Source organism: Priapulus caudatus, unplaced genomic scaffold (genome assembly GCF_000485595.1).
Source record: "Priapulus caudatus unplaced genomic scaffold, Priapulus_caudatus-5.0.1 Scaffold220, whole genome shotgun sequence".
In the NCBI taxonomy this organism is placed as follows: domain Eukaryota; kingdom Metazoa; phylum Priapulida; class Priapulimorpha; order Priapulimorphida; family Priapulidae; genus Priapulus; species Priapulus caudatus.
In genome coordinates, this window is record NW_014577281.1 from 113,014 (window position 1) to 124,984 (window position 11,971).

Below are 11,971 nucleotides of genomic sequence, written 5' to 3' on the forward strand. Positions count from 1 at the left end.
GCGAGCACCTCAGCTCGTGCGAGCACCTCAGCTCATGCTTACCGGTACCACCGCCACACTATAATGAAAAAGCTTGGAGAACCCTGGATACTATTGTTTCATGTCTCCCCAGCCGCCGCCACCGCCGCAGACAATTTTCCTTCCGCCCCCTCATGACTCGACCCCTAATTGACCTAGCGCTACCAAACTTGGTATACTTACACATCATGGGGAGAAGGTGGGCAGCGTACCAAAATCAGGTCACTGCGGCTTTTATTTGACCTTGACCTTGATCATATTTCCCTTCCACTCTATAACTCGACCCCTAATTGACCTAGCGCGACCAAACTTGGTATACTTACACATCTTGGGGAGAAGGTGTGTTGCGTACCGAAACCAGGTCACTGCAACCTTTATTTGACATTGACCTTGACCTTGACCTTTATCATATTTCTCTTCCGCTCTATAACTCGGCCCCTAATTGACCTAGCACGACCAAACTTCGTATACTTACACATCTTGGGGAGAACACGGGGGATACATGGAGTTGGCGACAACTGCCTTTTATAGTTTTTAATATTGTCATGCTTTGTCATGTAGTTAGAAAGTGTACTAGATAGTTCCTTCTGTAATGTGCCAGTAATTGAGTGAGTTTCCACCCTAGGATAACTATAGCATTACTTTGATTTTTACAATACTCTGAGTATATCAACAGAGGCACTTCTTGTCATTGACACATCTAGTCAATTACATGTGTTATAATGTTTTATTTTGCAGAGAACATTGTGAAGGAGCTGGAGGCAAATCTGTACTCTATCCATACTGTCAAACACTATGTGAAAATCGCCAGATCATTTCCACTGGTCTCACTCAGCTTCTTAAGGAATCTGCGTGAAATTGGTGGTGAACGATTACTGAACAACAAGTACGTGCACCGAATTACTACTGTGCAACTATTTACGTGTGCGTGTGCGTGCATGTGTGCGTGTGTTGTGTGTAAGCGCATGCTGCATTAATAATTTTATTGTATTCAGTCGATACAATTAGCAAATTCTATCAGCATGAACCATAGAATCTCTATCAACACTTTGACCTTGTCAGCCATTGTTTTCTGTTTTAGCATTTGTCACTGTTGTCCAGTGACTAGGATAGCCAGAGAGGAAAAGGTCCTATATTTATTAAATGTGAGATATACTATGGGGTTTGTGCCTTGTCTTGTCTAATTCTTCTTCATGATTTATGCTCGTATGTCATTTTCTTTTGCAGGCATGCATTTGTCGTGCTCGATAATCAAAACCTGGAAGATATTTGGGATGTGAACTTGCACGTCAATCTCACGATCCTCAAAGGAAAGATGTTCTTTCACTACAACCCTAAGCTATGCCCCAATAACATCACACAATGGGCGAATGCCGTTATCATGCCAGAAGACCAGCGCAAAGGAATGGATGACACAGATATCTCATTGACATCTAATGGTGACAAAGTTGCATGTGAGTTTCAATGTTTGCACTAACCAATAGGTTCTACAATCAAAATTATTTTCCTACCTTGTACCTGTATAACGACTGAACCACGCTATGTTATGCCGCATGGCGTTAGGCCATTCACTGAGATGTTGTTGTGAAACCTAGTCTAACAGGCTGCTAATTGTACTGCCTGGTTCTTTGTGGTGGTAGGTGACATACAAATGCTGAGAATAGAGGTGCGTCCAATTGACGGTGAGCTGGCGATAGTGAAGTGGGATAACTACAGGACAGATGACCCACGGTCATTGTTGGGCTTTGTCATCTACTGTCGAGAAGCGTAAGTAAATCGCATCCTCCAGTGTGTTCATAATGAGTGAAAAATCGAAGAAGAACGTTGATTACTGTGTTGAAGCGAGTTCTTGTTTTGGTTTGCTAGTGATTACTATGTTTTTTTCTCTTCTATGTATGAAATTGAGAGTAATGATTAATTATTAGAAACACATTTACTAATTGTTTCTGTACGTTAATATGCTAATGTAGTCAGTGACTTTGATGTTATTGTTGCATCTACTAAAGGTAGAAATTCTGAATACAACATTCTACAATTAAGCAAAAATTTGTTAATGATGTTTGTTTTCTTTCTAGCCTGCACCAAAACCTGACAATCTTCGACGGGAGAGATGCCTGCGGTAGTAATGAGTGAGTTTTAGTGCTGTAGAATATTTGAGTTGAGCTGTGTAGTGAGTTGATATCATGCCGCTAGATTTGAAACCTGTTTGCGCACTGGTTGTTGATAATTTCAAAGATAAAATCGTAATGCTTTTTTTTCTCAGTTGGAGAATGGTAGACGTCGCTGCACCTGAGGAAGACAACTATAGTAACTCGACTAGAGGCTTTGACGATACGTCCAACCTTGAAATTACTGAGCTGCTAGGCGATCTGAAACCATACACGCAGTACGCCGTCTACGTGAAGACGTACACGATAGCCCGTGAATCTCAGGGGGCCCAGAGTAACATCTTTTACTTTACAACCAAATCGTCAGGTATGCTGTTTATCGAGGCTGATTATTTCGATCATTCGATTATTTTCGATTTATTGATTGATTCAGTTGCAGAAGGATTCAAGTTGGTAGATCATTCGCAGTACGTGCTGTGTAATTAATCCCTTCTTGCCGTTATCATCATAGTAGAATCATAAGTGCTACATACCAATTTTATTGTGAAATATCAACAGAAATGATTGGAAACTCAGTTAATAGCCATAAAAAAATGATAAAAAAGCCAAATTGCTGCTTGTGACAGATGTTGCATTATTAATGTATGGCAAGCAGGCATTTGGGAACTGTAAAAACCACATGCATTACCTATAGCTCATTGCCACCAAGAAATGCAGTTGCACTGTAGTCTAAATCAAACACAAATTAACTAAAAAATATTGCAGAGTTGTATTATTCTTGTCTTATTACCCAAAAATCGTCTCTGTAATATGTATATGTAGTATATGTAATTGTAATATGTAATTGTAATATGTATATGTAGTATATGTAATTGTAATATGTATATGTAGTATATGTAATTGTAATATGTATATGTAGTATATGTAATTGTAATATGTATATATGTAGTATATGTAATTGTACAATCATGTATGTTTGCGTCACGCGGTATAGAGCCAACACCACCGAGAAGTGTGACCGTGAAGGCAGACGTCAACTCGCTGAGAATAAACTGGGAGGCTCCTCTCCACCCAAACGGCATAATCACCCACTATGAGGTCAGGTTCCAGCAGATTCCTGATGATCCAGAAAATTATAAAGATTGGAATGTCTGCAGTGACATTCGTCACAAAAAAGGTAAGACAGTTTTTGTGATTTCCTAATCATGGAATGAGATATTACTTGAATGAAGTGCCAGTAGTTAGAGTGGTACTTAGATGGTTAATTATTTGCATTTTGCAACACAAATAATGTGACTTAGTGCAGTAATACAAATAGTATGGCTTAGTATAATATGTTGCATGCAGACAAAGTGCAGTGCAAAAATTGTGTGTTGTATGTTAACTTTACTTGTTCTTATAGTGCTGCTGTAACCGTCATTCGTAGACTAGTTGATGTGTCTCTTTATCCCTCAACACATTGTGAGTGGCTCCACCTTTGTCAGCCTGCATCTACTCAGTAATTAACATGACCGTCTGGGTTCGCCTGCACTAAACATGTTTCTGGTTAGACAACGTTTATCTATATCAGTTACCACAAGTTTAAAACAGCAGTCGGGACTTTCAGATTTCTTGTATTAACTGTATGTGGCACGTACAAGTAGATGACTGCACATTTCTTCTTTTCATTCTGTTCTTGTATAGCTTGCATGGTTAGTTGTTGCAAGGTGGTAGCCGTAGTCAATAGCGTTTGGCAACTATCCAATGCCCAGGTGCACAATTATACCAGTTCAGTTCACTATTAGTACAAATTACGTGATGATTAAATTATGAGGAAGATTACATTATAGTGGTTGTATTAATTGTATAAATATAGGACATGATTCAGATGGGGAGACGTCTACCCCACCTCAAGTGCCCACCATACCGAAACCGACGACGCCCACAGGCACAGATGGTGATTGTCCAGTCTGTGACTGTGATCAGCCCGTGAAGAAAACACCAGCAGAAGAGGAGAAAACCAACCAGATTGTGTTTGAAAATTTTCTACACAATATGGTGTACCAGAAAAGGTATTTTATATCCTCCCTGAAAATGAACTGCTATCAGCAAGCTGTCTTCCATGGAGTACCATATCTTGTTAAACCTGGTGGATCTCAATTTTTTGTATTCCATAACTAGCATGCAATGACAAGTCACAACCCAATGCCCTTTTGTCTTATCTGATAGAAGTTGTGTAGAGCTTCCAGGTGACACTAGCCATCCTTTCTGCATGTGTATGATTGTTAATAACAATGAGAGAACACAAAATAAAACTTAATCTAACACTGCTAGCCTACCAGTGGACTAACCCTCTACTGTAGCATTTACTGTGAACGCAGCTGCGGGGCCTCAGGGTTACTGAAACGGAGATAGGCACCGTCCTATGCGCCATATAGGCGCGGGAAGGATTTTTTTTAACACTGCTAGCATGTTGCAGTTGTTAAAAGTGCTGGGATTACGTTTTGTGCTGAGACAAAAAACCTCTTCATTGTTAGAGCTGGTCAGTATGATGAGCTCTGTAGAATAATGCTAGCCGCACACTATCCGACCCGAGCGCGATTTGAAGGCTTACGATTGGATCGAGATGTTCTAGTTTGGCTCGGGAGGCTTAAGATTGGCTCGGGAGGTCATTTTGGCCCGATTCGAATTATGAATCGGGAGCAGATCGGGTCGGATAGTGTGCGAGGGCTTACGACGCGACTCGGATAGTGTGCGTGGCCATCCGACCCGATCGACGAGCGCTGAAGAAAATTGACCAATCACAGAGCTGCGCCATGGGAACCGCATTCGAATGGAATGGCATTCGAACCATGGGAAACACTCCCGACGCTTAGTACACGCTAAATCCGCTTGGAGCGCCACGAGAGTGCCATGGTTTGCGTCAACTTTGAGTCGGACAGTGTGCGGTGGCCGCCCGATCGATCGGGATCGGGTCGGATAGTGTGCGGGGCGTTAGTGCTGTGCACAGTGCAAAATCGGATAGTGTGCGGCAAGCATAAGACTTCTACGTTAAACATGGCTTGAGGATTCTGGCACCAAATGTTTTAGTAATGTGCTATATTCTGTGTGGACGGAGAGACAATGCAAGTGGAGTGGGTATTGCACGGCGTTGCCTTTGTTTGCAGGGACATCGGAAGCGAATATGATAGAATAGTCTCACCGGAGACGAAGTTCCCAACGGCCATACCAAACAGGCGGCGGCGCGAGATCTCTCCGATGGACAGGCGTGACAGCGCTGTGCCTACAGAGCTCAGCGTATCCATCAACGAGACATATGCTGTCACTGACGATGATGATGGGGTGCCCATTGGAAACGAAACCAAAGTGGAGGAGGTGCCAACTTTAGTTACAAAAGACCTGGCCGTGGAACTGGAGAACTTGCACCACTTTACGTTTTATACGATAGAGGTAAGACGTCCTCGTCTGTATGTGATGATATGAAGACAGTAATAGTATAAGTGAGGTGTGACGGTTTACATCAACTCGGACTTCAGTTTTACATCAACTTATCAGTTAAGCCTACTTTAAAACGGTTATTGCGAGATTTTTGCTCAGAAAAAACGAAATAAAGCTGAATATAGTCTCACCTGACAGCGGAAATATCACTGATTACACAAATAAAAATACTAAGATTTTATGCAGTTATAGCATAGAAAAATGAATTTGACCACATCGTAACAGCAATAAATTTTATCGTATGCCGATAATGCCTAATGGCAGAATTGGTAAACTTGTATTTGTGTCGGTGATGAATTGAAAACAAGTGCATGCCTGTACATGTTTATGGCAGATAAGTGGTGGCGCACAAGCTAATCCATACTTCCTGTTAGTTCAAGATGAGAGAAAACGAATGTTTACAAAAACGATTAGTTCGAAACTGGCAGTTTTCGGTGAATACGAAGGTTCTAAGACATTTTATTGTTACTCTAGACAATTGCTGTTACTCAAGCAATAACGGTAGGTGTCATGAAAGTGGTGAAAACACTGGAAAACTCTCGCAATGGTTACTTTAAGCAATAATAATTTGACACCTAATAAACTATACATATTTAGTGTGGTTATGCTATTGCATACATTTTTAGTGTGTTTTTGATAAATTTGAATTTTTGTATGATCACAGGTGAGGGCATGCCATGCGTATGATAAAGATACAGGCACTAAGCTTTGTTCAACAATTGCCATGACTACCGGGAATACACTCCCGAAAGGTATGTGCTATAAGTTTACCCCATATACATATTTATATGTAAACATGTATATAGTAATATAAACATGCTATGATATATATATATATATATATATATATATATATATTGCATTCTTAGATAGCTAAATAAAAAAGACATAGGTAACCGTTGTCATGGGAAAATGAATCGTTAACAGTGGGTCATTGTTGTGCATCAAGTACTTGCTATTCACATTCTTGTTTGTGTTCATTCATAATCGTTGCACATTTTCAGCCGATGCGGATTTGATCAACTCGACTATCGAGGTGTTGGTGAACTCTTCTAGCTCCTCAATGAAGAGCACCGTAATCATCAAGTGGACGGATCCTCTTCAGCCAAATGGTGTCATTTTGGGATACTCGATGAAATTCATGGATGGAGCAAGTTCGTCGGTATGCGAAATGTGCTGTGCATTTTCTAATAGGGAATGGGGCTTATCAGATGTCAGAAGTAGCTGGGTCCACAAAATTTAAATCTTCTGAGAGAATCACCAGGTCCGAGTACACGTGCATCGTGTAAGGTACATGCATTGGGTTAATATTTTACAGAGAAAGGTCCCACGTTCTCTCAAAATAGTGACTACAGAGCAATGTTTATTATTTAGCATGTATGTGTCACTAACAGCTATTATGTATCCTGCTAGTAACGTGTTTTTGTTTCAGAATACAACTGCAGTGAGTTGCTTCACAAAAAGCCAGATTTTTGCACATGGAGGGATCATTCTCTACCGAGGTGAAGGAAACTATTCCTTTCAGCTAGGTATCATCTCCCTAGGAACACTGCCATACCAAGACCACACAACGTACTGGACGGAACAAAGGTGAGATACTGTGGGCTCCTCAAGCCGCCATTAAAAATGACTGCTGTGACCATGCGAAAACAAATCTCCCATATGAACCTTTTTTGACATTCCTAACTTTTTTTGGTGCTTTTTGTGCAGAAATTCAGGGGAAATTGATGGAACTCGCATTTAAAATAGCAGACGACCATTGTTGTTAATATATGTTTGGTTTTACAAAGTCAAAAACCCCTACCTACCTTGTAATTTTTTTAGATTTGTGTTACACCCAATAGACATATTGTTAATGGTGGCTTCATGGTTGTGTGACACGTCATCTGTGACCCGTCATGGTTGTATGGTGAACGTGTATACAGTAACACGGATTTAATGTTTTAGGAAAATAATTAGTAATGCAAAGTTCTGCAATGTGAATCGGGATTTTACAGTTGACTTCTATTATATAATTGGGAAAAAATACATACTTATATGATCTCCCCTAATACAATCCAAATTATGAATGCAAGTAAATATTTTCAAACATATTGATTGTATGAAGTAACACAGGAAAGGATGTTCAGACTATGAATTAGTGTCCTGTACATGGACTGCACTGGATTCAGGACACTGATTGCAGGAGCATGCACATTTCATACACTGAATGTGAAGCCTATGCTTCTCGTCTCAGCATGGGAAGCTATCTAATTAGCTGATGAGACATTTAAAAACTGGCCCGCGTGACTTTTAGCAGCTAGTTGCATATGTATTACAATAATTTACTTACAGGAAATGAGCACACTAAATCTTTGGGCGTTGGGGAAAAACGTATTATAAAAATTATATAAGAGTGAATTTATGTTTAATATTGCCAGTTTAGTTTTCATAATTTACATAGTCCATGTGAGCAAATTTACATTATTTCAGTTATTGTAATGCAAGGTATTACTGTACAACTCCCTGCTTAATTCCTGGAAATTGCTATATTATTCTTGTATTTTACTTGAATATATTTTATTCTATTTTTCCGGTATTTTTGTTCCAACGAATGGCTGGGTGGTGTACCATGTGTGTTTGTTGCATGTGGTCTCTGTTTACACAATATATCCAGTGTATTTCTGCCTATAGATCATTTTACGAAGTCTAAGTGTATACGTGCATTTCAGTAGTGGTAACCCACAAATTTGACTTTTCTCAGATACTTCATTGTTCAGAAAGCCCATGGACTACCAGTTGAAATCATTGTTGCAATAGCCTGTGCTGTGGGCATTGCTGGCTTATTGGTTATAACAACAGCTATATGGGTTTTTGCTAAGAAAAGGTATGAACACACCGATCTAAAGGTCTCATACCTATTTAGTATTACATACGTAAATTTTTAGGATGGTTTTGGTCTTCTTTGTCAGGCCATTAACAAGGCCGAGGTGTTAAATCCAGTGTATATGTGTAAGCAGTTCTGTTTGATATAAAAAAAAGATATGTGCTGGAATTGTCTATGTAGGAAAAGTGTGAATTTTTGTTAATAATATTAGAACGAGATTCTTATTGAGATTTTCTGCACGTAGTTATCACAGCTTGCATTACTCATAAAGTATTGTTCATCAAGGCGTTCAGGCAGTGTTATTTATTACACACATTGTCTCTGCCACCAGTGGTTATTAGGAAACATGTGTTTCTGGTTTCAGGTACAGAGCACACGAGCTTCTGAACGGTTCACTCATCACCAGCATCAACCCTGAGTACATGAGCTCCGCAGATGGTAAGTAACTAATATCTTTTTTTTCCCATGAAATCTCGTTTTCTTGCACTAAACAGTCACTGTTGTTGATGCTCTAATGCAATGCACTCTGTTAATAATGTCAATCAAATAAAGTAACAGCTCTTGGAACATAGCCTTGTTTGTAGGCTATCCAGGAACATTTTTGGCAACTGGACAGAGGTTGATTTCTATGTACACGTAGGCACTAATTGAAGCCAACTCTGTTAGTGTAACGTGTGTTCTTACTTTTAGCTAGATCGCAGCTGGCTATCCAGCATGCAGCTAGAATTAACATGGCAAGCACAGCCAGAAAGCTGCCATGTTAATGCATATAAGTAAAGGCTGATATAGAAGATATAACATACGTGTATGGAAGGTTCGGCATTATTGTATTATACTATGGTTTCATCTCTGTCCAGCCGCTGCCGCCGCAGACACTTTCCCTTCCGCTCTATTACTCGACCCCTAATTGACCTAGCATGACCAAACATAGTCTACTTACACATCTTGGGGAGAAGGTGCGCAGCGTACCAAAACCAGGTCACTACGACCTTTATTTGACCTTTACCTTGACCTTGATCATATTTTCCTTCCGCTCTATAACTCGGGCCCCTAATTGACCTAGCGCTACCAAACTTGGTATACTTACACATCTTGGGGAGAATGTGTGTCGCGTACCAAAACCACGTCACTGCGACCTTTACTTTGACCTTGATCATATTTCCCTTCCGCTCTATAACTCGGCCCCTAATTGACCTAGCGCTACCAAACTTGGTATACTTACACATCTTGGGGAGAAGGTATGTCGCGTACCAAAACCAGGTCACTGCGACCTTTATTTGACCTTGACCTTGACCTTGATCATATTTCCCTTCCGCTCTATAACTCGGCCCCTAATTGACCTAGCGCTACCAAACTTGGTATACTTACACATCTTGGGGAGAATGTGTGTCGCGTACCAAAACCACGTCACTGCGGCTTTTATTTGACCTTGACCTTGACCTTGATCATATTTCCCTTCAGCTCTATAACTCGGCCCCTAATTGACCTAGCGCGACCAAACTTGGTATACTTACACATCTTGGGGAGAAGGTGTGTCGTGTACCGAAACCAGGTCACTGCAACCTTTATTTTACCTTGACCTTGACCTTCATCATATTTCCCTTCTGCTCTATAACTCGGCCCCTAATTGACCTAGCGAGAGCAAACTTCGTATACTTACAAATCTTGGGGAGAAGGTGTGTCGCGTACCAAAACCCATAACGCAACCAATTTTAACATACTTGCACATCTCAGGCAGATGAGTTGTGTAACAAACCTTTGTCTTTGTGACTTATTTAACTTGACCTACCTTCTACATTCTTACAGAGATATTTCATTCATACTAGATCACGTGGGATACATGTAGTTGGCGACAACTGCCCTTTCTAGTTCGGTAAAAGGCTTAGTCACTGCTGTCGTATATGATAATGAAGATGCATTTGAAGCATTTAGAACAATCTAGCCCTGTAAACCTGTTTTGTAAAAACGTTAAACAACTTTTTTGATAATTGCAGTCTACAATCCTGACGAGTGGGAGGTCGGACGTGATAAGATCAATCTAATCCGTGAGCTTGGGCAGGGATCATTCGGTATGGTGTACGAGGGAGAGGTGAAGGATCTAGTGCTGCCTAACGAGAAGACTCGCTGTGCTGTGAAGACCGTTAACGAGTCGGCCTCTATCAGAGAGCGGATAGAGTTCCTAAAGGAGGCGTCTGTAATGAAGTAAGTTTGCAAATTCTTGTGCACCTAGCTCCTAAAGACAAGCCCAGGGCACATTTGTGGCAGGCACACTTTTGAGCCAAACTGCATTCCAGGTGCTCCCACTCACCGGGAGAGGATTTTTATTCTTAAAGGATCATCGGTTGATTGTTTGTTATTCCAGAGCTTTCAACTGTCACCACGTTGTGAAACTCTTGGGTGTGGTATCCATAGGGCAGCCTACACTCGTTGTCATGGAACTTATGGGTAACGGTGACTTAAAGACTTATCTGCGTATGCATCGCCCCGAAATTGAGGTATGTTCGTGTGCCGTCGCCACTGACATTGGTACATTACACGTAAATGTTGTGCGTCAACACTTCAACATTAATACATCGGCGCTTGAACATTAGTACATCGAAACTGATACGTTTGTACGTTGAACTGCTTGGCATTTCAACGCCACCAATTTTTTTGCAGAACGCAAAACATAATCGTGAACCGCCCACCGACCGTGAATTTCTAGGATGGGCCGGGGAGATAGCTGATGGCATGGCTTACTTGTCAGCGAAGAAGTTTGTTCATAGGGACCTGGCAGCTAGAAACTGCATGGTTGCATCTGACCTCACTGTCAAGATCGGAGGTGTGTAGCTATTGATTGTATTTTTGTCAGGGTGGTCAGCCTGTCTTCTGATTGTTACATAGGTATGTTGCTTATTTGGTGCTGGCTGGTTTTGGTGTTGCTGTCAACTGTTAATTAGATGTGATACTGATTACAGATGAGGATCTCAATATTTAAACTAACACTAGGACTGTTTGAATTTTTCTAGATTTTGGCATGACCAGAGACATATATGAAACTGATTACTACCGAAAGGGAGGTAAGGGTTTACTTCCCGTTCGGTGGATGGGACCAGAATCGTTGAAGGATGGGGTGTTCACTTCACAATCGGATGTTTGGTAATTATGCGTAGTTAATCATACATAATCTAATCGAGCTGCTATTAATAAAAACTATTGTGTTATGTTATGTTTTAGAAATATTATTATAAATTAGTCTTTACTACTTTAGTGGGTAATTTGTGTTTATTACTTGATAATTTATTTTGGGAAAATTGAACCTATTATGAATTTTAGCTGTTATCTTTGGTAAAATTAATGAATAAGATATAGTATTACTAAAAAAAGGTTCCCAGTTGTGAAAATAAGGTATCTGTTTTCCAATTCAGGATTTTAACATCATTTGAACTGTGAATGGGTCCAATAGCCAAACACCCAAATCAGATTTTCTATCTTATCACATGTTATGTCAGCACAGATATCT

General features: G+C 40.4%; 1 protein-coding gene across 2 annotated transcripts in view; it reads left to right on the top strand.

Annotated features, from left to right (window-relative positions):
• Window positions 1–11,971, top strand: part of LOC106807522 (insulin-like peptide receptor) — a 29,133-nt gene that overhangs the window by 15,618 nt on the left and 1,544 nt on the right. The window contains exons 7-23 of one of the 2 annotated variants that reach the window (XM_014809879.1): window positions 757–904; window positions 1,246–1,472; window positions 1,659–1,785; window positions 2,094–2,147; window positions 2,282–2,493; window positions 3,121–3,303; window positions 3,982–4,177; window positions 5,273–5,555; window positions 6,268–6,355; window positions 6,608–6,765; window positions 7,036–7,193; window positions 8,347–8,469; window positions 8,834–8,907; window positions 10,464–10,671; window positions 10,832–10,964; window positions 11,128–11,290; window positions 11,478–11,607. In XM_014809879.1, coding sequence (XP_014665365.1) covers window positions 757–904; window positions 1,246–1,472; window positions 1,659–1,785; window positions 2,094–2,147; window positions 2,282–2,493; window positions 3,121–3,303; window positions 3,982–4,177; window positions 5,273–5,555; window positions 6,268–6,355; window positions 6,608–6,765; window positions 7,036–7,193; window positions 8,347–8,469; window positions 8,834–8,907; window positions 10,464–10,671; window positions 10,832–10,964; window positions 11,128–11,290; window positions 11,478–11,607 — 2,665 coding nt within the window. The remainder of the gene's footprint in view (window positions 1–756; window positions 905–1,245; window positions 1,473–1,658; window positions 1,786–2,093; window positions 2,148–2,281; window positions 2,494–3,120; window positions 3,304–3,981; window positions 4,178–5,272; window positions 5,556–6,267; window positions 6,356–6,607; window positions 6,766–7,035; window positions 7,194–8,346; window positions 8,470–8,833; window positions 8,908–10,463; window positions 10,672–10,831; window positions 10,965–11,127; window positions 11,291–11,477; window positions 11,608–11,971) is intronic. The other variant, XM_014809880.1, reaches the window with a different exon arrangement.